Below are 26,731 nucleotides of genomic sequence, written 5' to 3'. Positions count from 1 at the left end.
CAGTGCATGGACTGCTGCTCAGCGTGACAGAGAATTAGCACACCTTTTGAGTTAAGAGGCCAGTTTTAAGGATAATGAGATCTAGTTTAATCTAACCTGACATGTTTTATGTATATAAATAAATGTAGACCTGGTACGTGCCACATTAACTCAGACTGAGCCTCTGCTGTCTTTGAAAGCCTGTTTTGCACAGCCAAGCAAACAGAGGAAGAAAAGCAACAGTTAAATCAGCCTTTGTAAAAGTATTACTGAATACATAAAAGAGAAATTTTTTATTTCCTCTTGCTCTTCATAGAAAAATTAATAAGGAATGAATATGTATAAGAGGCAAGTTGCATGTTTTTGTTAATGGATAGCATATGATATAAATGGACAGCATATGATATCATATCATATATGATACGATATATGATATATGATTAACTTTGTAGTTAGAACATGGAGATGTTATATAGTGCTGTGCTTGCAATTGTTTAACAGTGAAATGAACAAGTAGGATCCTATATAAGATATTATGAGCTGGTCCCATGTAACAGAAATAGAACATGCCTTATCACACATCTCCACTTCAGTAGGTGAAGCCCACAGAAGAAAGTTCATTTTAGAAGCCCTAGAGATGTTTTGTTTCTCTGTGATAGTCTTATTATATTGATAGGATGTGCTTGGTCATTCCAAGGACGCACCAGTTCTAGGCAGGCTAGAAATTAGCAGCATTCTGCACACACAAAAACCACTTTTCACCCTAGTCATACTCATGCTACATAAAATAAGACACTGAAGTTAAATAGCAAGAAGAGTAAAAAGATTATATATTCCAAAGAGCCTGGTGACATTTAAGCTCCTTTGTCCTGTTTGGCACTCATCCGTGACTATAAGCAAGCTTAATCTGCTAATTCTTCCGAAAACAGTTCACAGAAATTTAAGTCACTTTAGTGCTTTTCAAAATGCTACCACAGAAAAGAAAAGGAACAACTGCCAGGGTCAGCCATGACTTTTCTGAAAAAATCATGACAGATTTTTGACTCTCTTAAAAACTTCCTTTTCTAAAGTTCTCAGTTTCTAAAACAGTTTTGTTTTTTTTTTCTTCATTTTTATTTCTGTGGAGGCCAGTAAAACTCTATTTTTGGTAGCATATTATACTCCTTAATAGATCTACACAGCCCATGGTCTACAAGTTTTGGAGAGGTAAAAATGCTTGGAAATGAGTAAAACATTTTGTTGATGATATACAAAAACACAAAAGAGGTTACTTACTCCATCAAATAAAACAAATGGTAAAATCTTGGTTTAGGCTGAAATAATAAGATGGTGTTCTGAACTGACAGGAGGAGCAAATCTGATGAATAAGCAAATATTATTTTATATCAGGTACTTATAATAGTACTTATTCTGAAGGTTGGTTCTATCATTTTATCCAATCTAACACTATTCGGTGTTTGGGATTATGAGCTTTAGCTACTGAGATATAAACATATTTTCTTTTGCTAGACTGCTGTGGAAGCAGGAATCTCTGGAAAAGAAAGTTGACAGATACCAAGAAATTATGACACCTAGAGCTTCCACAGATGGATTCTCTAAAGCCCACCTGTTAAAGATAAGTCACATACCTGTCTCACAATGTCTGGTCTTAATGACATATGGAAGTTCATTTCTTTGCTAAAGTAATGCGGAAGGGAAAATATTGTTTCTTGAAAATACTTAAGTTTGAGATACCATCACTTATTCTATTGCCTTTAAACTTATTTCATGTGTAAATTAGAACCTGAAAAATAAAGGTATGCCTTTGTAAAAGAGGCATTATAGAATTCAAATGCTAGGAGATTATAAAGCGCAGGGTTACATGCAACTACAAAATTCACCTCCATTTATTCAACAGTCTAATATAACTTTTAAAACATCATTTTGTTAAGAAGTGCAAGCAGCTGCTCAATTTAGTTGCTCCTCCTGCACAGAAGGATATGTGAAGAATACTCATGGAACCCGTCCTAGTATTCTAGCTAGGCTGCCTATCAATCCCTCTGCTAGGGATGAGATCATCTACTCATGTCAAAAACAGCTTATTAGAAGTAATAAATCCACTGATTAACTAAAATCCAGTACTCACAAAGAAGGGGATAAGACCAGAAGCTTTGTCTTCATCCAAAACTTTCTTTAGGGCTGAACCACACACACTAAATGTATCATCTGAAGAAACAGTTTTCATCTTCACACCACCAATTAATGCAGCCCTTTCTACTGATGAATGAGCCTACAAAGAAAGGGGCAAGTTTTAAGACAGATACCTGTTATTGGATTGTAAGAAGTTCTTCCAAATTTCATAAGAAAAAAAAAAATTGTTTCAACTAAAGCAATACTTGAGATCCTGGGACTGCTGCTGGTGCATAACAGACACATACCTCTCCCTCTTTCATATAGACAGACAGAGGAGCACACATACACATATGCACACAGAGACAAAATACACTAACAGTAACTGTGAAATATGCTTGAGACCATCGCTGTGGCATCATTCAGGCAAGAGTTCAATTAACCTGAGTGAGAGCCTTAATTAACAAGTTCACAGTTAGATAGGATTGATTAAGAGCTTCAGGATTTGGCTCCAAATCAACCAAAAGACATAAAGATAATCAGCTTGCCTGACAATGATTCAGTGGCTCACTAGCATATTTTTATGGCATCAGCTAGCTATACTGAACTCTAAAAAACATATATATGTCATGGTATGGTACAGACCAAGATATTTTCTCACATGACTTTTTTTTTAGATTACCTATTGACTAAATTGTGGTTCAATCATTCATCCATTTCATTAAGCAGTTAAGGTTCATTCCCAATGTATTATTTTATTTATAACCCACTTTATTAGAATTCCCCTTAAATAATATTTTTTAGAACATACAGCACATCTCAGTAAATAAAACCCAAGATATTAAGAAATTCTTATAAGCTTGTGAAGTACAATACAATAATAGCCCTATAAAAAGTAAAAGGTGTGTTTAGCCACAAAATACTCTCCTTTAGAACATGACTAAACCCCCAAAATGCTATTTTACCTTCCACCTTCTAGAATTTCATTCATCACATTAATTTCAAAGAGAAAAATTCCTCACCTTTTCATATCGTGACTATTCTCATTCATAATCTCCATCCTACCTTGTTGGTTCTTGCTAGTGCCTAAAAGAACACTTACTAATTGTATTCTAATTTAGCATATAATCACAGAAAAGACTAAGCCAAAACACAGATTGAACAAGACCAGATGAAGCTAAAGTTTTTGCTTTCCAACTTCACATACCCCTAGAATAACATGTTTTAAAGGCAGATTTACTATTAACCTGCAACTCTGCAGTGCCTCTTGTTAAAGGAGTTTAGTAAAGTAAATAGGCACTAACTTGAGAAAATTTTGAATTCTAGACTTCCAGTATAACTTCTGAAGTGGGAAACACATTGTGTACCACAGCAATACCCTACTTCATTCAAGTGTACAATGGAAAGAAGCATTTTGTAACTGATTTATGCAAGAATTGCAAATAAGGAGACTATAATTACACACTGAGGTTGTTAGCCAGTCAGAACCTCTGAATTGTTTCCTCGAGTCCCCAGAATTATAGTAAAGGTCTCTGATAACCACAGCCATTCACTGTCAGGGGTAGCTGGATCCTCCTCTCAGCTCTGAGGTCTCACTTTCAGGGCCTCTTGCAAGAAAGGCATCACCCAGGATAGCCCAGGCACTATTTCCAGAGAGGAAACTTTTTCTGTTGTCTCCAACCTCCCCCCTGCCTCCAAGTAGTCACTGGGGAAAGATTTGTTGCCAGTCCTGTTCTGTACTCATTAACACAAAGCAAAATTATTTCAATGGGATAAATGTTTTCCCCAAATGCTTAGAAGTTAAAATGATCTCTCAAGATATGCTTTCTTTTGTGGATTATTGCCTATGAGTCACACAGGTCTGTTCTTAATGCAGAAGGACCGGCGAGCTCTGCAACAATCTGCTCTGAAAGGTTAGCAATATCTTAAGGCAAATCCTTCTGTATACATAAGATCCTCTGACCTTCAGTAGGCAGGAAGGCCTATCAGTCCTCATTTCAGGTCAGCCACTTACACAGAACAAAAAATGAGTAAAAAGTCTTTGTGCATCACTGGGTCAGAGTTTGAGCTCTGGGAATGGTGGTCTGCTCAATACAGACCTTACAGGCCCAGACAATAAAAGGGCAAATATCCTTTGTGCCTTTTGAAAACAATTATCTTTCCTCATATTTTCTTGTCCTGACACTTCTCACCCTACAATTGTAGTCCCTCTTCCCACCAGCAAAGAGCAAGTGTACTTTTAATGTGTTCTCCAGTGCTTTTTAACACACACTTAGTAGTAAACCAAGGCAAGCTTAAAACCTGGCCATTTTATTCAGCATAATCAGATACGACTTTAAACTAAGCATCAAGTACTAATGAATTTTTTTCTGTGTCATTGGAATTTAGATAAGAAAATGTCACAGCAGTTGAGAGAAACAACATTATTTGGCTCTTCAGTAGGATTAGTGTGTTGGAAAGGTAGGAGCAGCAGAACTCACAAGACTCAAATTTGCTCTCATTAACAGTAAACATCTCTCATGATCCTGGCCTGCTGAGAATTTAGCCTAACTCAGTCTGTTAAATACCACTCTCAGTCAGAGATCAAAGATTATGTTTTCTGGTTTCTTATAAGATTCCTTAGCTAGATATATGGAGATCTTAGGAAGATTTTTTCTTTTAAAATATGGTAATGTTTTGGGCTTCTTCAAGTACTATGACCAATTTGCTTTATATTCCTGCACTAGGTTTGTCTGTGTGCAGGTACCCACACCCACACATGGTGCATACAGGGGAGGAGGAGTGTGTGCTTGTGTGTGTGTCAGTGTGCAGGAGGAAAACACTATGTGTGCATACATAGACACACAAGTGTAGATATAACAAAAAAAAGCTCTAGACTTACTCAACTGGCTTCACCAAGGGCAAATCCTGCCCGACCAACCTAGTGGCTTTCTGTGATGGAGTGACTACATCAGTAGGCAAAGGAAGAGCTCTGTCTACATCAGTAGACAACGAGTGGATGTCATCTATCTGGACTTCTGTAAAGCTTTTGGCTTTGTCCTCCACAGCATCCTTCTCTTTAAATTGGAGAGATACGGATTTGGTGGGTGGACTCTTTGGTGGATAATTAATTGGTTGGATGGTCACATCCAGAGGCTAGTGGTGAATGCCTTGATGTCCACATGGAAACTGGTGACAAGTGGTGTTCCGCAGGGGTCCATACTGGGACCAGTGCTGTTTAGTATCTTCGTCAGCAATGCAGACAATGGGATCAGGTGCACCCTCTGCAAGTCTTCAGATGACACCAACCTGAGTGGTGCAGTTGACATGCCTGAGGGATGGGATGCCATCCAGAGGCATCTGGACAAGCCTGAGAAGTGGCTCTGTGTGAACCTCATGAGATTCAACAAGGCCAAGGGCAAGGTCTTGCACACGGGTTAGAGCAACCCCTGCAGCAACCTGCATCATCCTCACAGCTAAACTGAGAAAGTGAGGTCTGGATCAGGTAGTGAGGTGGATTGTGAACTGGTTGAAGGAAAGAAGTCAGAGAGTTGTGGTCAGTGGGGCAGAGTCTAGTTGGAGGCTTATATCTAGTGGAGTCCCTCAGGGGTCAGTACTGGGGCCAGTACTATGCAATATATTCATCAATTACCTGAATGAGGAAACACAGTGCACTGTCAGCAAGTTTACTGATGACACAAAACTGGGAGGATTGGCTGACAGACCAGAAGGCCGTACTGCCATTCAGTGAGACCTAAACAGGCTGGAGAGTTGGGCAAGAAGAATTCTAATGAAATACAAGGGCAAGTGTAGAGTTTTGCATCTGGGAAAGGATAACCCTATGTACCAGTATAGGCTTGGGGTTCTGACCACTTAGAGAGCAGCCTAGGGGAAAGGGACCTGGGGATCCTGTGGCGGACACCAGCAGTGTGCCCTGGTGGCCAAGAAGGCCAATGGCATCCTGGGGTGCATTAGAAAGGGTGTGGTTAGTCGGTCAAGAGAGGTTCTGCTCCCCCTCTACTCTGATCTGGTGAGAGCACACCTGGAATATTGTGTCCAGTTCTGGGCCCCTCAGTTCAAGGGCAGGAACTGCTGGAGAGAGTCCAGCACAGAGCCACAAAGATGATTGAGTGGAACATCTTCCTTATGATGAAAGGCTGAGGGAGCTGGGGCTCTTTAGCTTGGAGAAGAGAAGATTGAGGGGTGGCCTCATTAATGTTTATAAATATGTAAAGAGTGTTAGGAGGATGAAGCCAGGCTTTTCTCTGATGTTCAATGACAAGACAAGGGGCAACAGGTTCAAGCTGGAACATATGAGGTTCTGCAGAAACATAAGGAAAAACATTTTCACTGTGAGGGTGACAGAGCCCTGGAACAGGCTTCCCAGAAGGGTTGTGGAGTCTCCTTCTCTGAAGACATTTAAAACCCGCCTGGATGCCTTCCTATATGACCTGCTCTAGGTGGTCCTGCTCTGGCGGGGGGGGTTGGACTAGATGACCTTTTGAGATCCCTTCCAACCCTTAACATTCTGTGATTCTGTGATTCTATATGTCAATACAGGCTGTAAGATGGTGGAATTGAGAGGAGCCCTGTGGAGAAGGAATTGGGGGTACTTGTGGATGAAATGCTGGACATGAGCTGGCAATGTGCACTCACAGACCAGAAGGCCAGCTGTATGCTGGGCTGCATCAAAAGGTGTGTGGCCAGCAGGTCAAGGGAGGTGATTCTGCCCACTCCACTCCACTCTTATAAGACCCCATCTGGAGTACTGCATTCAGTTCTGGGGTCCCCAGCTTAAGAAGGGCATGGACCTGTTGGAACGAGTACAGAGGAGGGCCATGAAGATGGTCAGAGGGTTGGAACACCTCTCCTGTGAAGACAGGCTGAGGGAGTTGAGGTTGTTTAGCCTGGAGAAGAGAAGGTTCCAGGGGGACCTTATTGCTCAGTACTTAAAGACGGCCTATAATAAAGATGGGGGCAATCTTTTTAAGAAGGCCTGTTGCAAGAGGACAAGGGGTAATGTTTTTAAACTAAGAGGGGAGACTTAGACTAGACAGAAGGAAGATATTTTTTACAATGAGGCTGGTGAAACACTGGACCAGGTTGCCCAGAGAGATGGTAGAGACCCCATCCCAAGAAACATTCAAGGTCAGGTTGGACGGTGCTTTGAGCAACCTGCTCTAGTTGGAGATGTCCCTGCTCACTGCAGGAGGGTTGGACTACATGACTTTTAAAAGTTCCCTTCCAACACAAACCAACACAATTCCAGCCCACTTATGATATACAACAAGATTTAAACAAGTAAAAACCAAATAATTACCAATCCAAAGAGTTTATACTTAATTCACCTGCCTAATGAGATAGTTAAAATAGTTAAGTACAGACTCCATTTTTCCATGTTTTTGAGAAGTACTCACCTGGTCAGAAGCATAGGCCACAAGCCTGCCCATGACGTCTGCTTCTGTTAGCTCAGGCTTTTCTGACTGTACCCGTCTAATAGTTTTTGTTCTTGCAGCAAGCAGTGAAATCAGGGTGGCCTCACTTGCACTTCCCTGTGGGACAGATTGAAGGAAGGTTCAAAATAAAGGCATTCCAGAAGACAAAAAGCAACTTGTTCTTCTGTATGAATCTGTGAAGCTGTTAACACAAACCACACATGAGAAACTGTGCCACCTCCTGCTTCTTAAGAACATGTGTGACAGCAAAGGAAGAATCTCTATTTGACCCTTGTCTCCTTCCCAGTGCCTCTATCTGTTCTCTTTAATGCCTGTGCTTGTTAAGTTTAAGTGCCAGCATTGCAATCAGTGCTAGAAAGCTGGATTCACAAATTGAAATGTATGTGGAAAGGCTCTTGAGCCAGGCATCAATCATCTGTTAACCAGTAACAATGGCAGAGTAACTGCTGATATCTGTTACTCTGGATTTCCTCACATTTAACTTCCATCTGACTGTCAGTTCTCATTTCTGTCAAGCAACATTCCTAATTATAATGCTTATTTAATATTTTTGGTTACCCTGGGCAAGTCCATTATTATGGCTAAAACAGAAAAAACACAGAAAAAAAGCTGTGATTCAATATAGATAACTGTATTTCAAAGTACTACTTATGTAGGTTTTCTTCATCAAAAGCACACAGATGAAAGGAACTGTCACTATTTCTAAATTGCCCTTTGACTTACAAAACATGAGTTTAAATTGTGTCTTGGATATTCTGTGACAACAAAGAGGGGAATTTTTTTTATCAATTGATCTGTAAATTTCACAAGGGAATACCAGTTTCTACAAATCCTTTTTATGGTTTTCCTCTTGAACAAGCAGATGAAACATGCTCTAAACTGCTCTTTTAAACTATAAGTAACAGTTTCTAAACATATGTTGATAAATTTCAATGCTTTTGGGTGCCTATATGCAAGATTGAGTTTTTAGGTCCTTTGGAAGTTGAACAATTGTCACATGAATCTTCCTCTGCCCAGCACATAACAGTGCAATCAATATGGTTACTTACTTATACTAATAAGCATGTCTCAGAAACATCCCCAGTATCAACAGGCTAATCTTAGCCTGTACCAAAATTCTATCCTCCTTCTAATGAAGACCTGTGTATACGCATTAATTACCACAAATCTTTAAATATTTGGGAAGTCTTATTTCTTCACTGGAGGTGGGCCAATCCTACAGATTTCATACATGAGAATGATCCCTATGAACTTGGATTTTCTCCTCATATGAAGCTAGCTGAGCCATTTATATGACACAAAGTTGCCTTCTACACATGTCAACATCTCAACAGGGAGTGAAACCAATCCAGCTGAAATTCAACAGCCTTGTGAATGGAGTAACAGGAAAGAGGACAGTCCCTAAACATTTGCTAAATGTATTGCCATGACAAATGTATTTTATCTGCCTTCCTGGTAAAGTGGGATTTGAGGAATGTCAACCCCAGGTTCTGCATCAGAGCACAAAGGCAAGCTGGAGACAGTTCTGTGCATTTCTCATAGCTGCTGCTGCATACAGATGATGAATGCTATAGGAAAACAAATATCCCTCTTGGGTCAAGTAAGGTAGAATTTCCATGTGGAGGCAAGGTGTGATGAAATACCTGCTGCTCCTGGGGGGTGGAGTGTTGAAATCTAAAACCAGGAGCAGGCCTGAATGAGAAGAGGCAGAGACCCGTTCTATTCCCACTCCCCTCTTCCTGTCTTTGGGACTTCCTGCTATAAAGGGGGAGAGAGGCACATCCCCCTCTCTCTCTGCTGGGGTCTTCGGACGGAGAAGCTGCTGTTGCTGCTGTTCCCTGTGCTGGCACGTGGCAGTGGCCATCTTGGGACCTGGGCCTGTTCTCCAGACTCACTCCTTGTCTCCATCCACATCCCAGGATTGTGCATCCAGCTTCAATCCACCTCAATCCATTGAGATCCAGTACCGGGGAGCCTCAACACAGCGTTTGGGTTTTGTATTTTTGGAAGTTTACCCCTCCTTACCTTGTTACCCCTTACAATCCCTTTACCCTGTTGATCCCTACCCTTCTTCCTTTCTGTTCCATGTGAAATAATATATTTCACTTTTATTAACTTTCAGTCAGTGCAAAACCTTTATTACCCCTGTCTTCCTTTGTTTATCTCTCTATCTGGGAAAACTAAGCGATAAGGGAGGGGGAACACAATTCTGCCTTCTAACCGGGACACAAGGGATGAAGGAAATTCTGCCCATTAATTATACAAAACATAATCTGGCAGTCTCCCTATTTAATCTTAATCTGCATATAGTCTGTAGCTAGACAATCAAGAGTGCTCATCAAAATGTCTGAACACTGAGAAATCATGCCCATCCACAGTTCTCAAAACTTACGATGCAAGACTGGGTGCTCACAATTAACTTCAATTTACACATAAAGAACTTTCAAAATCTGATTCATCTTACTCTATCTGTCTGAAAAGTTAAATTAAAATAAAATAATTGTTTATGGTCACTTAGTATTCAGTGGAGGCAGGTGAGCATATCCAGAAAGAAAGAATTCCACCTATTTTAGGCAGATATTCTGGACAGAGATAAATGGTTCCTCTAAAGGTACCTTCTCATATGTTCAACTTTATCTGACAAAATGTGAGATGAGTATCACACAGCATAAGTTTCCTGATAAGAAACTTCTGTCATCGTGTCTTTGTTGGCAAAACCGTTTCTGCCATACTCTGCACAGGGAAAAAATACTGTTGCTTCTTGACAGTCCTGTGAACTAGACTATAATGGCTCAGGTCCTGCATGCACAGCCAACATGAGGAATATTTTATAGTCAATAATATCATCTATTTTCTGAGAAGCTAGTTTTTTTCTATTTTTTTACAAGCAGTATATAACCTTCTGAAGAACCTGCATAATCATAGAATCCTAGAGTGGTTTGGGTTGGAAGGGACCTTAAAGATCACCTAGTCCCAAACCCCCGGCAAGGGCAGAGACACCTCCCAGCAGACCAGGTCATGCAAGACCCCATCCAACCTAGTCTTGAACAGCTCCACAACTTCCCTGGACAACTTGTTCAGTGTTTCACCATTCTCATAGTGAAGAATTTCTTCCTTATATCTAGTCTAAGTCTACCCTCTTCCACTTTGAACCTATTGCCCCTTGCCCTATCACTACAAGCCCTTGCAAAAAGTCCCTCCCCAGCTTTCTTCCAGGTCCCATGGAAGGCTTAAGGTCTCCCTAGAGCCTTCTCTTCTCCAAGCTGAACAACCCCAACTCTCTCAGCCTGTCCTTGTAGAAGAGGTGTTCCAGCCATCTGATCATCTTTGTGGCCTTCCTCTGGACCGACTCAAACAGGTCCATGTCCTTCTTGTGTTGGTGACTCAAGCTGTACACAGTACTTCAGGTCGGGTCTCACAAGAGCTGAGGGGCAGAATCACCTCCCTTGACCTGCTGACCACACTTCTCTTGATGCAGTGCAGGATACAATTGGCTTTCTGGGCTGCAAACACATACTGCCAGGTCATGCTGAGCTTCTCATCAACCGACACCTCCAAGTCTTTCTCTGCAGGGCTGCTCTAAATCCATTCATCACTCAGCCTGTATTTGTGCTTGGGCTTGCCCCAACCCAGATGCAGGACTCTGCATTTGGCCTTGTTGATCTTTATGAAGTTCACATGTGCCCACCTCTCAAACCTTTCAAGGTCCCTCTGGATGGCATTCCTTCCCTCCAGCATGCTGATTGCACCACAGAGCTTGGTGTCATCTGGCAAACTTGCTGAGGGTGCACTTGATTCCACTGTCCATGTCACCAACAAAGACATTAAACAGCACTGGTACCAAGACTGATCCCTGAGAGACACTACTTGTAAACTCATCTCCATCTGGACATTGAACTGTTAACTACAACTCTTTGAGTGCAACCATCCAGCCAATTCCATATCTACCAAGTGGTCCCTCTGTCAAACCCATGTCTTTTCAATTTAGAGGTAAGGATGTAATGCAGGACAGTGTCAAATGCTTTGCACAAGTCCAGGTAAATGACATCAGTTGCTCTTCCCTTATCCATCAATGCTGTAATTGGAAGACATGGATAACAGGCATGTATTATCAGACAAGGTTGCCTGAAATACTCTTTCCAGCAATTCAGCAGATGAGAATACTTTTCATTTGTGCAACCACTGCAACTTACTGTGATGTTCATACTGTTTTTCAGGTAAGTTGTATGTCCTCATAATGAAGCTGGGCAACATAAAGCCTGTGTGCAAAATCTAATTTAATCTCACACTGGGCAAGTGACTGAAAACAACCTTTCTAAACCTGGGTCCTTCACAGTAAAGTTAGCTCTAGCGTCCTTTCATTTAATCTGTGGAAAATAATACTAATTATCACTTTTTTTAAAAAAGTATGTATTTAAGGGGATACATTAAAATCTTTCAAATATACATGGAGAAAATGGCTTTTTTTTTGGTTTTCTTTTTCTTGTAATGATAAGGCCCTGTAAAACTGTTAGTGTCTTTCCAGGACATGTAAGAAATAGGCATATTAAAGAAATATGCACAAATGTATAAAAGAAACTGGCTGTAGGAAACTCCAAGGGTGAAGACATTAATTTGAGATCTGGAAGTTGAAGTCCCCACTATTCTGGAGACTGCCTGGCTGGGTGAGAAAATGACTTATGCTCAGGAAGAGCTTCAGCCTTTTGAGGAGTGCCACTTTGGAGAAGCAGCATCCTGGCTGTTCATCCAGGCTGGTGTATAGTCTGTGTGCATACAACACTTCTTGCATGAACTTCCTTATGCAGAAACAAGGATGAAAAGGAAAGGACCTGTTGCCCAGCTTACTCTTTCCTCCTGACACACAGCTGAGACCTGAATCCAGCAACGTGGAAATGCTTTTGGTTGTCTCACAATAGACATAGGCGTTTTCACCTTGCCTTGGTCAAAAAGTCACCTTTTTTACACTGAAGCTTGCAGGGCTTGCAGAACTTGGTTTGTAAGGCCATTCCATTCACTTGCGCTAAATATTTTTGAGGAAAAAATCACTTGGTTCTTGAACTACCTGGCTAACTGACAAGAAAGATAAATCAGCAGTGTTCCTTGCCAGGCTGCGTCTCATTTTGTTTCACCCTTAAAATACTTCTCCTTTGCAGAGCAAGAAACGTCTTTAAAATTCAAAGTAGGTACACCTTTCAGTGGTTTATCTAGAATGAACAGCAGGATACAAGCTTCAGGAAGAAAGTTGCTTTCTCGCTTATTTTTAAAAGCTGTTTTATTCTTCTCTTGAATGCTGTATTCTGCATCAAGTGAAGGATGATGATACCTTTCCTTTTACCGCAAGCAAACAAAGGTTGCCATGGCAAGCAGGCTCAAGAGGCAGAAGAAATATCAGCAAAAGCCGATGTTCATGTCCACCAGAGCTCTGAACTGAAATTTGCTTTCATCTTTTGCCATTTTCAAGTGTCATTCTGCACACAACAATAAAGTGCTTCATATTGACATAGACTTTCAAATGTAATTAAGAGCAAATTTTCACATGCTCAGTTTTACCCAATGCCACAATAATTACTTGGTCTTTACCAATAGAATGACTGGCACTTTCATATGCTCATATTGTTTTTGCTTCACACACTCTTATTTGTATCATTGTTTTTTTCAAGAGCAAGACAAGAAGATCTGCAGCACAAATTACTTCATCATAAGCAGGAGCACAGAACCCACTTTTGATTCCTGAAGCTGACTGGTTTCTGATGAAAATTACAGGTGATCCAGCACTGTCAGCCTGGAAGGGCAATATTGCCTGCTGATAAACATCAGACATAATTGCTTGCTTTCTCTGGTACAAAATAAATACTGCTGACATGCATGACAAAAGCTTGATTTCTCGAACATAACACCTTCCCTAGTAATCATAATGAAAAAGATCCTAACAGAGCAAGCAGAGGAGTAAAGAGTTACACTGGAAATACTCTGGTGTAGATGCAGCTTCACCTAGGAGAATCATAGCAGTTGGCTTAAATTCATACTTGCCTGGGAAGATGCTGAGAGCAATCCCTTGGAATATGTTGTAGGCATTTGCATATGAAATCAAAGGAAGAAGCCCCCACTTCTAGCATGTAATTCAGATGTATTTAGAAGCCCGTTTTAGAATAAACTTTTAAGCAGCTCTTCATTTCATTATGATATTCCAATATTTCATTTTCTTATATAAGTAAAATGAAAATCATTTCAACTTCTTTAACAAAAAGTACTAGACTTTCTACTACATTCTGTTATTTCTGCTTATAGGCAATTCCTATGTTGTTATCCATTGCTTGATCTCTGACACTTTTTCTGAAAAAAGCAAAGGCTGTTTCAGAAACTAACTAAAGTAAACAATAGCACATTTATAAGGTAGACTTTGTGGAAGCCTTTGTAAGTACTTTTCATGATGTTCTACTCAAAATCCTCAGATAAACCCTCTATTTTAGAAGGGTTTTTTTTTTATATTTTCAGCCATGAAATATTGCTGTATATTGTTAGTAAGAATGAGCTCAGTTCGCTTGATCAAAAATTAGAGTTTCCATCCTACACAATTTTTCAAAATTATGATTTGAATTTTAAGCTCAAATTGTGCTGTTAAGTTGAACTACAAACAGTTCTTCGCAGAGAAGAGTGTTTCAGGATTCAGCTGCTCTGAAAACCAAACCATCACTTTCCTGAATGATCCTATGCACTTATGGACATTTTCACAGAGCATCAGTCTTTCTGAAAATCTGAAATGAACTCACATGTCAGGGAAAAAAAATCTTTCCTTTACTAGTGTTTTGGTATGAAGATTTTACAAAATCATAAAGTCCACAAAGTCATCCCATATTCTTTTCTTCATGTCCCCTCTTACCTGAATGACTCCTCCACCTTGACCATCCTTCCCAGCTAAAAACTCCCCAGGCAAATTAATCATCTTTCCTAGCCAATCCAGCATGACAGTCTCCAGCTCTGTGCAAGCTGGACTTGCAGCCTGTGTCAAAAAAGAGAACAGAATGAATAAAATCACTAGACCATAAAGAGAAATAAGATCTACCAGAGCAAGAATAACTCTCTTTCTCTCTTTCTTTCTCTCTTTCTCTCCCTCTCTCTCTCAACTATAGATAGCTGACTAATTTCACCAGCTAATTTAGGGGCCTTAAGACCATTTTGTGCATGTAGTTTCTAACACTTGCAAAAAAAATGTCAAACCAGGCCTCACACAGAACCATGACTATCAAATGTCAAAGCCAAGATTTGAATGTTTTTTGACATCAAGTACCAACCTCTTTTGAGAAGAGCCTATCTCATATTAATGTGGGTGGTTTTAACACAATTTTCCATTCATCCAGATGATACAACAACACCAGGTAACCAGCAACAGTCATGCTACTTAATGAATTACCAGTAAGTTTGCACTGATACCACTAATACTAAATGTTGGTGATTTTTCAAGGGAAAAACATCTAAGAGGAAATAGCCTTTTATTCCTGGAATCATTCAGGGTGTCTGTGGGAAAACAATTAGTCATGGAAATTTACCTATAAAAATAGTCCTGTGACTTCCCTGCTATTAATTAATAATTTCATTGAAGAATGAAATGCTTAAAATCTTGGAAAGGTGAAGCACCGTTACCACATAGTTGTACATACCCCACTAAACTTACCCAAGAGAAGCCAACACATCCTATTCCACCACATAACATATCTGCAAGAAGAGCTGGGAAGGAAGAGGCTGCAGGGAAGTAGGCAAAAAAGTATGGACTGTGCCAGTGAGTCACCTGTATTAAGGGAAAAATAGTATTTTTTAACTAATGCAGGAGGCAGAAATAAATTGTCACAAAACCAGAAAAGATTAGAGGTTGGGAACAGTCAACAGTTCTCAACTACCTGGCTGTAACACAGGATCCCATTTTTAGAAAGGCTTACCTTGTTGGGTTTTTTCCCTGAATTTTTTATCGTTTACTCAAATTAGAAATAAATTAGTACTTACCCCAACCTCCCAATAGTTCCAAAATCCATTTATCTGATAGAAGACAAGAACTGCATGGGCAGTGGCAGCACAAGTTTCTGTGCAGAGCACTGTTCTCTAGTCCCTGCTTTCAGAGACTCTCCAGTATTTTATTCTTTCACCTCTGTCACATGACTTGACTTACAGAGTGCCTTCAGTGCCACAGACATCCACAGAACCCTCTTTCCCACACTCTGGAGTTATTTGAGTCTGGCCAAATAGTTCCTCAGCACAGGATGAAGTGATCCACTCCAGTATCCAGTATCTTCTGTAGAAAATTAAACTCTGATATTCCTAAAACAAGTTGTGATCTATATACAAATCCACTTTATATGCACTAATATGAGAGAAAAAAAACTGCACAAATTGTAGGCAATTGCCTTGCAGCAGCAGCATTCAGAATTATCTTATGCAACCTCTAAGCAATTTTAAAGATCTGTGAGATACTTGATAGTGCTCCACAACTCCAATCTAATGAAATTTGAAAGCAGGAAGTGTACTACTACACTGCAGTGTTTGGTGGAAATGATGTCATATGATGTATTTGGAAAAAAACCAACAACTTTCACATTCCAGATAAAAGGCAAATTTTTTTTTAGGAAAGAAAAAGTGCTTCTGGAGGATTAAATGGACTATTAGCATGAATTCAGCAGAATGTGTACAAGATCTTTCCTTGGCTGCAAAGTTATTAGTTGCTGAGTTATTGATGGCTGCTGAGTCATTTAAGCTTAGCCTTTTCTCACATTGTTTTGTTTTCTTCTTTTTTTAAATAGTGGAGTTCTTCTGAGGATGGTAAGAGCATACATTCTTTCTTGCCTGAGTTCAGTGTTTCCATACTGCTCTGTTCCACATTCCCACCTCTGGTGAATTCTACCTTTCCATGCTCTCCTCTCTCTCAGGTTGTGTTTTCTGGGTTCTGGAGCTAATCCAGGGATCACTGTACTGCACTGTTCTGCACACTGCAAACACCCCTTTATTTCATCTTCTAGCCTTCTTCCGGCCAACAACCAGTTTTTCTTTAAGAGACATGCTCCATGCTAAGGGGAAACTATCTTGTATACACAATTAAATCAGACATCACTTTCTCTGCTTGTAGTATACCATATATAATATTTTGGATGCCCCTATCTCTTTCATATGAAAACATCTCCTATCTACTACAATTTTCCACTGTCTAAACTAGCCCTGTACCAGATATATTCAAGCTTCCACTTTTACTGGTCACTTGGTCCAAACCTGCTTGGATCAGGTATCCAAAGGCAAGCCATTGTAAACATTTTTAGCTGCATCTCTCATATCTGGTAAGGATCTCTTTCTTTGCTCTAACAACGTTTTAGAACATTTGTGGCAAGCACTTTCCTTCACAAATCAGGAAAAAACAGGGACTTGTATTTTCACAGGAAAAGAATAAACAGATTTAAAAATACCCAATAAACAGTGGTCCCCAATAGGACCCACATGCAGAGACTTCCACTGATGTCCATAATGAGCCAGGGCTGCCACTGCTCATCTCCCCAGCTGTAATCCCCTGTGATCTGTACAGCTTGTGACATTCATCTTGGGTTAATCAAATTAACCTGCCTACTTGCTGGGAGCCATTTGTTTGATGAAACACAGCAGATTTCAGTTACACCACTCAAAGCAAGCAAAAAAGCCAAAAGCCCTAGGGCAAGGGCAGCTGCAGCTCCCCCTCCTGCCTCCCCTTCCCCTTCCTTTCAAGCAGCTGCAAAATTCACTGTTTTTTCTATGTTGGACCAGACACACGTAGTCAAATATCACAAAGAGTGACATAACTGATGCTCGTTTTTTTCAGCCCTTTGCTGATAAACAGTGTTACACAAGTGTCTTGGGTTCAGTAATTACCACTGTAATGCTTCTCACAGACATTTTATTTCCCAGATTTCTTCTGTTTTTCTTCTGTTGCTTGCTTACTCTAAGCAAGTCTTCGTTTACCACACACTAAGCATAGCACTTCAGGTGAAAGTTCATAGATTAATGGATCCAATGTGAAGAAAACTGGCGTCTTCAGTACTGCTATTTGCAGTTACAGCTAAACTTGGTAATTTTTGGCTCTAAAAAAGGAGGAGATATATTTCATAAGAACAAAGCAAGTCTGAGAGAGAAAGGTGACTCCCACTGATATTTTTATTTGCAGATCCCTTCTACCTTGGCTTCCTTCTGTGGCGATCAGAGTTCAGTTGTTCCCTCAGTCACTGTGTTACTATTAGGAACTTTGCACCACTAGCACCAAAACTGTTGCCAGAAGCTCAAAAGAGGTGATGCTTCCCTTCTGCTCAGCACTGGTGAGGCCCCAATTTGAATGCTGTGTCCAGTTCTGGGTTCTCCAGTACAAGAAAGACATGGACATACTGGACTGATTCCAGTGAAGGACCACGGAGATCATCAGTCAGATATCTCTCGTATGAGGAGAGGATGAGACAACCAGAATTGTTCAGCCTTCAGAAAGCTCAGGCGGTGCCTTGTTAATGTGTATAAGCACCCCATGGGAGGGTGTCAAGAAGACAAAGCCAGAGTCTTCTCAGTGTTATCCAGTGACAAGACAAGAAGAAATGTGCACAAAATGAAATACAAAAAATTCCACTTAAACAGAAGAAAAGCTTTTTTACTGTGAGGGTGGTCCAACTTTGGAACAAGACAACAGAGAGATTGTGAAGACTTCATCCTTGGAGATATCTGACACCCAATTGGACACAGTCCTGAACAACCTGACTCTGTTTTGAGCAGTGGGAGTGGAATAAATGATCTCTAGAGGTGCCATCCAACCTCTACTATACCATGACTTTGTAAGACTGTGCTCATGTGAGTCTTCCGTATTTAGTATAAACAACATAGGCAGTTACTATAAGAATTAGGATTTGTGTTCTTTGTGTCACAAACATTAGCATTTCAGACCAGAGGAAAATTTAGGATAGAATATTTCTTCTTCAGAATGTCTCACTTTGTAAAAGTAAATTTATTTGCAGTGCAACAAAATATCAAGAAAAAATCAATTTAGTTAAGAGGGAATATGACATGTTGATGACATAATTGTAACTCAGTGTCTCACTTTCTACCCTCAAATGATTCATCTCTTTTTAAAAAAAAAAAAAATTGATAATATTTTACTGAATGTTCTCAAGTGTTCAAAGCAAAGAAAAGTTTTCTGTTCTCCTTCACAGACACACACACAAAAAAGTGGTTAATATTTTCCTCTAATGAAAATGAAAAGGCAATCGTATCTGTGAGTAGCAATGCAAGTATTTGCATGTGTTGGACATAATTCTATTATCTAATCTGAACTGATTTAATTCTGTTGGATTTAAGAATTCATCCACAAATCTTTGAGAGGAGCAGAGTTGACTTTAGTGGAGCTTTTGCCTGTGAAAGGACAGCAGAGTTTGCTGCAAGGGACACAAGATAAAGTCATACTGAATACCAAATATTTACACTGGATAATGAAAAGGAACTGGTGTTACAGCACGCTGACTAAACACATTTGCAGAGCAATGGTTCCACGTCCAGTCACATAGCAATAACATCACCCAGCTACGTCCAGAGAAGCAACCCAAAGTGGTTATTGCAGAGATCCAAATAAGAGATTCCTTATTAATATTTACTAATAATCCAGTCCTCTTCAACCTACTTAGAGGCCTTAGGAGGCAAGCTGTCATGGTTTAACACCAGCTGGCAACTAAGCATCATGCAGCTGCTTGCTCACCCCTCCCAGCCCCTATTGGGATGGAAGGAGAATCAAAAGCAAGTAAAACATATAGGTTGAGATAAGAACAGTTTAATAATTGAAATAAACATAAAATATAGTACAATTAGTAATGAGAAGGAAGACAAAAAAAAAGGGTGAAATAAACCCCAAGAAAAGACAAGTGATGCACAATGCAATTGCTCACCACCCACAGACCCAGACGGTCCCCTAGCAGCAAACGGCCCCTTCTGGCCAATTCCCTCAGGTTATATACTGGGCACGATGTCCTAGGGTATGGAATCCCCTCTTGGGTAGTTCAGGTTTGACTAGCTGCTTTGGCTAGTTCAGCCTTCTCAATGGCAGTGCATGTGTGCGAAGCTATGAAGTCCTTAACTTAGTAGAAACACCACTTAGCACCAGTGTGTTATCAGTGTGTTACCAACACTATTCTCATCCTAAATGCAAACCACAGCACTATACCAGCTACTAGGAAGAAAGTTAACTCTATACCAGCTAAAACCAGGACACAAGCATATATTTAAAATAAAAATAGTATAACATGAGTGGAAAACCAATGAAGATTAAGAACTGGACAAATGCCAGAGGCTTTGTTCTGCATTGTGTGTCCAGCACAGATGTATCCAAGGACTAATATTTAGGCAGTGGCCACTTGCCTTTAAAAGGTACTAGAAGATGTTGACATTTAGAAGAGTAAGTCAACAGAACAAATCTTGGGGAGAATCCTTTGTAGTCCACACTGTAATGAAAAGAAGTCTCCCAAGACAATTTTAACATTTAAAGATCAGCTTGAAGGAACACTTTAGGCACAGCAAACTAATAAAAATCCCATTTTATAAAATATTTACTGTGCTTTGCAAGCAGCAAAAATTGAAATTTATGAAGCATTGCTTTAACCAGTTCAAGGGAGGAAAGGGGAGTATTTCCAAAAGCAAGGCCTGCACAAAGCAAAAGAACGATTATTTCTAGCAAGAACAGAGAAGATTAGTTGTGTGAAGTGTTAGATCATACTTAACTATGAACATAAAGTAGACTCCTGCCTTCTAGACGCTAATCAGTGTGGGTACTTATGTTCATAAAATCTAGCTGCACAGGCTGCAATCCACACTTGCCTTAAAAGTCTTTGAAAACCTAAATGCAGCATTGAACAACACAGATCCATATTTCTTACCCCTGGCATAATGATCTTCTCAATGTCTTTAAATACATCCTCAAAGCTCTCAGGATCCTGGGGTGCACAGTCCGGAATGAGGGGCCTTAGATATCCTGGTTCCACATCTGGGAAGACCTGTCTTTTATCTATCTGCTCCAGGTAATCTGCAACGTAGTCCACCATCTCCTTCCCTCTCTTGCGGAACTCTGCAGCTTCCATGGATATCAGAGTTTAGGATTTACTATCAGAAAAACCCTTAAAAAAAAAAAAAAAAAAAAGTCACTTCTGAAAGGAAATTTTACTAGTTTTAAACCCATTATTCACATGATTTATAGGATGAGTCATACAGTCCTTTTGAAAAGACCATATGCTCTTTTATTTCTGCATCCACTGTGCTCTCCTGTTGTTTTATCTACTTTTTGCCTCCTGTCTTGCCTCAAAATTTAGCTTCTTCACTCTTTCACTGTACATGCACATCCTGTGCCATTCACAAAGCCTTGTTGCTTTACCCAAGTGTCAATTAGAATTCACTTAGACTTATCTGTACTGTATTTTGCAGGAGGATGTGAGGAAGCTCTGTCTGGGGCTGTCCCTACTTCCAAGACGTTGGGCTGGAGCTCTAGATATGCTTTGAGCTGGGCAGAGGCTGTGTAAGCACATCCAAGGCCATATATGGCTCAGCTGAGATGAGCTGCAGTTTGCGTGCAAAATAAATTTGCTTTGCTGTGGTACTTGCTCTTGCCATCCTGGCACAGCCAACTCCTTTATTGTATGTGACTGTGCATTCTGAGCGCCCAGTGAGCTCTCAGGGTTGAGACCACAGTGCCTAACAAGCATCAAAGAGTCTTCATACACTCAGATTGAGTATGAGATACTGTTCCAGCAAGAAAACTGGCACGTGAAACAAGGATACTCACTGCTGGTGTAAAGAATTCACATATTGAGTTCATATAGCTTTGGATCTTCACTTTGGAAAGAAACAATTATGTTAAACATCATGTGAGTTTAATTAAAGAGAAAACTTCTTAGATATCAGTTATTTGTGCTAAAGATTTGTAACTGAGGACATCATTTTGAGAAAAGAGAGATTCTTCTAGGCTTTATTATACTTTAATTAATACTGTAACATTACAAGAGAAAGACTTCATTGACAAACACCGTCCTAGAGACATCTCTGCTGCCACAAAGAGAGGATGTGGGATCTGTGTGGAGCAGCTGCTGGTGGTATTTAAGAAGGCAGGGTACTGCTGTAGGCCATGAACCACTTGAGAAAGCAAGGATCTGCACAGTAGGGACTTCTAGCCCCCAAAGAACAGCTGTTCTTGTTCCTATTTTGTTATATTACCCTCTTTAACCATCATGTAAGTGTTTATTTGGCTCTCTACACTTTTCTGAAGGGAGAATTAGGATCTTTCTCACATCTTGCTATAAATATAAGGCAAATGGCATAAATTAAATAGCATTTGTGTAAGCTCAACACAGCTCACAAACACACAGAAAAAAATAAATTTACTTTAGCATGTTACCACAGACACTAAGTTATATAGCTTGTGAGCATTTTTCTACCACCTAGATTATTTTGGATCTGAAATTTCTTTCTATTACAATATTTGCATCGCCTTGTTTGTATATAGTATGCCGATATAATTTATTGTCATTTTTATTATTAGCAGTTTGAACAAAGTTCTTTTTTAATATCAGAATAAGCAACTGGCAGAGGTTCACTGGCACCTTTTGGCTGCACTGCTCCTGTCATAAATCACTATTGCAATAGTATTCTCAAAATTCTTGATAAAGAATTAAATTACAGGGGAAACCCACTGTTTTGCATTGGAGAATTAACTGAATGAAGAAGCTTAAGCACGAAGAATGGGAAGATGTCCCATCCATCCCAAAACTGCCATAGCTGCCAACAGTGTTATAAATGGATATAAATTAGTATCTAGTTAACCTCTAATGAACTTTCAGTTCAGTTTGATCTGGTGAAATACATCAATTCGTTTCAATCTGAAATAAGTATTTCATTCTTCTTCCACCCAAGACAGTACTGAGAAATTACAATCTGTCTAAACATCTATTTTTATGTATCCATGCATCTTCTTTCCTAAAAGTCCTCGACTGAAAATTCTTTACCTACTGTAATACACATAACTCCTGGGAACTGCGAAGGTGTACTCCTTGTAGGAACATACCAGTCTTTTCCTTTTCACTTCCTATTTTATATCTGTTCTGTGAATGGTAAGACCCACTTACACTCTCACCTATTTTTATTTTCTTCTTCAATTGTTCATTACAGATAGCACTTCATCTGCTTGAAAGTAGTACTTGCTATGGAAGCCACATCTAGTAGATTGAATATCTAACAATTATAATGTTTACCAGTTAGGACTATAAAAATGCAAATTATATCTCCTCTCTACTAGTACAGAATATTGCTCTCTTCGACCTCTCACGTGCATATACAACACATGCACAATGCAGCCACACAACACATAGAGAAAGATTTTCCCTCAATGCTGATATATTTCAAAAATGTAAACATAAATTTCTAAGAAGCAAAACACCTCAGACAACTCAGCCCTTAGGATCTAAAATGAAAACACTGCTTATAAGCATCCGTATCTTCTGAAGGCTTTTTACAGTCTGTGTGTACTCAAAACACCCACTTAAGTCAAAGGGACTTCAACCAAAAAATAACGCAGGCAAAGTTTCTGAAAAGTAAATGGAAATGTCAGAGAAACTGAGCCTGTCTTTAAAGTATTTAATAGTGGTCTGTTTTCTTAAAGGCTCATAAAGAGTGATCAAGGCGCCACACTCTCAGGGATCCCACACCTCCCAGGATGAATTTCAACAATATTCAACATCTACCAGCTGAACCCCAAGTGAGGAGAACACAGCTCCTCAGGAGGCAACTTGCCTGATCATAAACTTACACCACTTTGTAAGCATAGTCCATATTTAAATTCATCAAGAGCCTCACTGATAAAATACAATTTTAACAAACTTATGTCTGAAGTACTTTTGTTCCCAGCAAGAATCAATGGATATTGTCACCACTGCATACTTCTTCAGATCACATCCTACTTTACTGGAGAAGATAGAATTTTGCTCTTAAATTCAGGTAAAACCAAGAAAAAACATAAAACCTTAACTGATATCAAAATATTTGCTTTAAATTTATATATAAACTCTTTGCACTTCAGTGTCGCTGGAATTTGTCACAGGACAAGTACACTTCACAATCTAAAGTTGACAAATCTTTGCTATTTTGTTTAAACTACTCCTACTTCAGTGAAACTAGAACATAGCAACATTTTATTTTAGTGAAGTTACCCCCAAAAAAACATTGTTAGTCTTTAGATTGTATATTCAACATAAGGTTCATCAGTAGACTGTTTTCTACTTTATTTGAAACTGAGCCATACAAATGAACATGTTATGCAGAATTAAGTATTAAATACATTTATAGGTACAATATTATGTAGGTAACATTCACCTTATTCATTATTTCTGATAAAAAGTATTGTATATCATTTAGAATCTGCTTTTTGTATATACTAAATAGAAGTGTAAAAGATACTACCAGGAAATCTGTTAAGAACAGAAGTACAAGAGTAAAAAAGAAAAAAAAGGGGGAGAAGAGGAAAAAGAGAGTAACTGAGGAGAGGTTTATCCGATGTACTGCAATTTTATGAGTGCCTGTTCCCTAGTTCATCAAAGTAAAATCAAAAACAGCTAACATAATAAAATCTTTCAGTAGCTCCTATTATTAACTACAGAAAGGACAAATGCATAGATGCATTAATAGAACCTTAAACCGACAGCAGCATTGGCTCAAAAAAAGTAATAATTGTATCTTTCCAATAAATGAGACAAGTACACTTTCTAGTGAACTGATCATTGCAGAATATAACATAATTTAAAGGCCTGTGGTACTATAGTGACACCACTGAAGCCAGGAGGACTTTCTGCTATTGAGCCCAACTGAAGGTCTTTGCAGCTGTTGCTACCTTTAAGCAAAACTTCTGCTATTGGCAATAGGAGCATTGCCTGAATAAGGACTCTAGGATCGATTTTATTTCAGCATGACTAAAAAGGAACTGGATCTACTCTGTACTCCTACTTTTGCACAAGCCAAAAATTAGGTATATATGTTACAGACCCTATATTCCATTTTAAAATTTCAATTTCCAGTTAGAAGTTTCTAGTTTTATTAATTACTGTCACTGGCACAGAGTCTGCAACCTGGTAATTTTCCCTTCTGAGGTCTTACTACTGTGATGGGAAAGGGTTATTTCTGAGGAAAACCTCACCCTAAAAAGTCATGCATTGAATTTATCCTGAAAATTTTATTTTTAAAAATATTTGGAAGATAATTTCTCAAGATCTGCGTGGTTGTTTAGAACTATTACACTTGGAAAGACAAGATACCAACTTTTGAATACATGAGATTCTGCATAAATATACATAAATGGTTGTAGCTGACATACATCACATGTAAAAACAAGCAAACATAAAAAGAGAGGTGCACCTTACATTGTGCAAATTCAGGTTAAAAAGAAATGCTTTCTGAGTATCCTGGATTATCCCTAAAATAACACAGGCTGACTCTGACCATCTACTAGCTGAGCTCCCACTCTAAGTAATCAATTGTTGCATTAATACCAACGTACCTATCTGAATTAAAAAGCCACAAAGCTGTAAGGACAAAGAATGTTACTTACAGTGAGTTGGAAAGATTCTTCCTTCTCCTCTGTCTTTTCAGTCTTTCTTTGCCTCTCTGTGACAGCTATAAAGCACAGAGGATGCAGTTGCCAGCATATATAGGCAGAGTATCCACGTTCCCTCAGCCTATCACAGCCAAGCACTCTGCACTGAACATGCAGCAACAGCAGCAGCAGCATCTCCCCCTCCTCCCACGTCTCCTCCAAAACACACTTAGGAAAAAAAGCCACCCAAAAGGCAGACAGATCTGACAGAGTAATGGCCACTGCCTCTGTTAACTGAGGGCTGGTGAGGGTTTCCTTCCATGAACTCCATTAACAAGTCTGACAGTGAGCCTCTGATCACATGCTCCCACCCGTGTTACACACGCTGGGACATTGCTGCTGTGGCTGTTGCTATAAAAGCAAGTGCTTTGAACTACTTCTGGGAAACATTATTTGCAGGAAACAGAGATATGGTTGAAATACCATGCAAGTGACAGCAAGCTCTGAACAATTATCTGTCGTATGCATAACATCCTCAAATAAGCTCTAACTTACTCCAGTTTCCCTTTTTCATCATACATAGACTTAAAAGCAATAGTAAATGTTCAAGATTTGTTTCCTTATTCTAAAAGAAAAGTTTAATGGGTAGTTCTCTTTCCAGATGAATCTAAGTAATTGCCTGTCATTTTTATTTAGCTCAAGTTCATTTTAAAATATACTGTTCAGCACTATGAAGCACTGGTAGCTTACAGACTGGCAGGAGATCTGGGATAGTCAATCTCCTCCCAGACTGGTCTCTAGGTTGTTCGTTTTTGCAAAGAAGAAAAAAGTTCTGACTGTCTCATATTTTAAAACTGTCATTGCAGTGTTTGCTGTTATAATGACATAAGGCCAATTATAACTGCTTCTATTCTGAAAGAGCTTGAAAATAAGAACAGGATCTAAAATGCACAGATCAGCCTTGTGGGTTTCACTGCACTACTCGTACCAGACATTACCCTACGGGCTGACTTGCATTTTCAGTTCTTGGGCTATGTCTGCTGTAATGATCAGTCCATGCTCCTGAAGGCATCACGAAATCCCAAGGTCAGTTGCAGCCAGCTCTCAGTTCTTTTCCACCGCAAATCAAATCCTGAGAGATTAGGGTTACAGCCTGGATAAATTGGGACCCCCTAAGGACAAAAAGTGGTTTTGAGACAGGCTTCAACATGTTTTTGCACATGAAGGTATGTCACCCTGATGATGATAAATGAGGATGCTGTGCCCATGCAGTAGTGGTACCAATTTATTACCGTTGCCCAGCTCTTTGATTTGCAAACAAGGTGGGAGAGATAACGTGTTTGAACAGGAGACTTCAGCACAGCACTGGAGAATGATGCAAAGTGTTATCAGCCACTTTGCAGCCCCACTGCCACTCCCTGTGCACAGACGTGGATCAAGGCAGAGGGAGTTAAATAGTTTGTACCCACTTTCTGATAATTTTCACCTCTTCCATCATTACAGAATGCAGGCTAGAAATTTAAAGGCAATTTTTCCTAGGCCTTCAGTCCAGTTATGATTAGATAGATTTACTCCTGACTTTATTTGGTCTCCAAACTAGTGAAACATGGGT

General features: G+C 39.5%; 1 protein-coding gene across 5 annotated transcripts in view; it reads right to left on the bottom strand.

Moving 5' to 3' along the window:
* Positions 1-25,258, bottom strand: part of DDC (dopa decarboxylase (aromatic L-amino acid decarboxylase)) — a 58,038-nt gene extending 32,780 nt beyond the window's left edge. Inside the window, exons 1-6 of one of the 5 annotated variants that reach the window (XM_008936027.1) lie at positions 25,135-25,258; positions 20,429-20,665; positions 15,196-15,309; positions 14,404-14,523; positions 7,485-7,619; positions 2,105-2,248 (exon numbers count right to left, since the gene is read on the bottom strand). In XM_008936027.1, the coding sequence (XP_008934275.1) occupies positions 2,105-2,248; positions 7,485-7,619; positions 14,404-14,523; positions 15,196-15,309; positions 20,429-20,629 (714 nt within the window). In that variant the 5' untranslated portion in view covers positions 20,630-20,665; positions 25,135-25,258. Of the gene's footprint in view, positions 1-2,104; positions 2,249-7,484; positions 7,620-14,403; positions 14,524-15,195; positions 15,310-20,428; positions 20,666-25,134 lie in introns of those variants that run through there. The other 4 variants (XM_008936029.1, XM_008936028.1, XM_008936031.1 and 1 more) reach the window with 4 other exon arrangements.
* Positions 25,259-26,731: the final 1,473 nt, after the last annotated feature.

Source organism: Merops nubicus, unplaced genomic scaffold (genome assembly GCF_000691845.1).
Source record: "Merops nubicus isolate BGI_N331 unplaced genomic scaffold, ASM69184v1 scaffold3032, whole genome shotgun sequence".
Classification (NCBI taxonomy): Eukaryota; Metazoa; Chordata; class Aves; order Coraciiformes; family Meropidae; genus Merops; species Merops nubicus.
The sequence above is the reverse complement of the archived record's forward strand: the minus strand, read 5'-3'. Positions and strand labels throughout refer to the sequence as shown.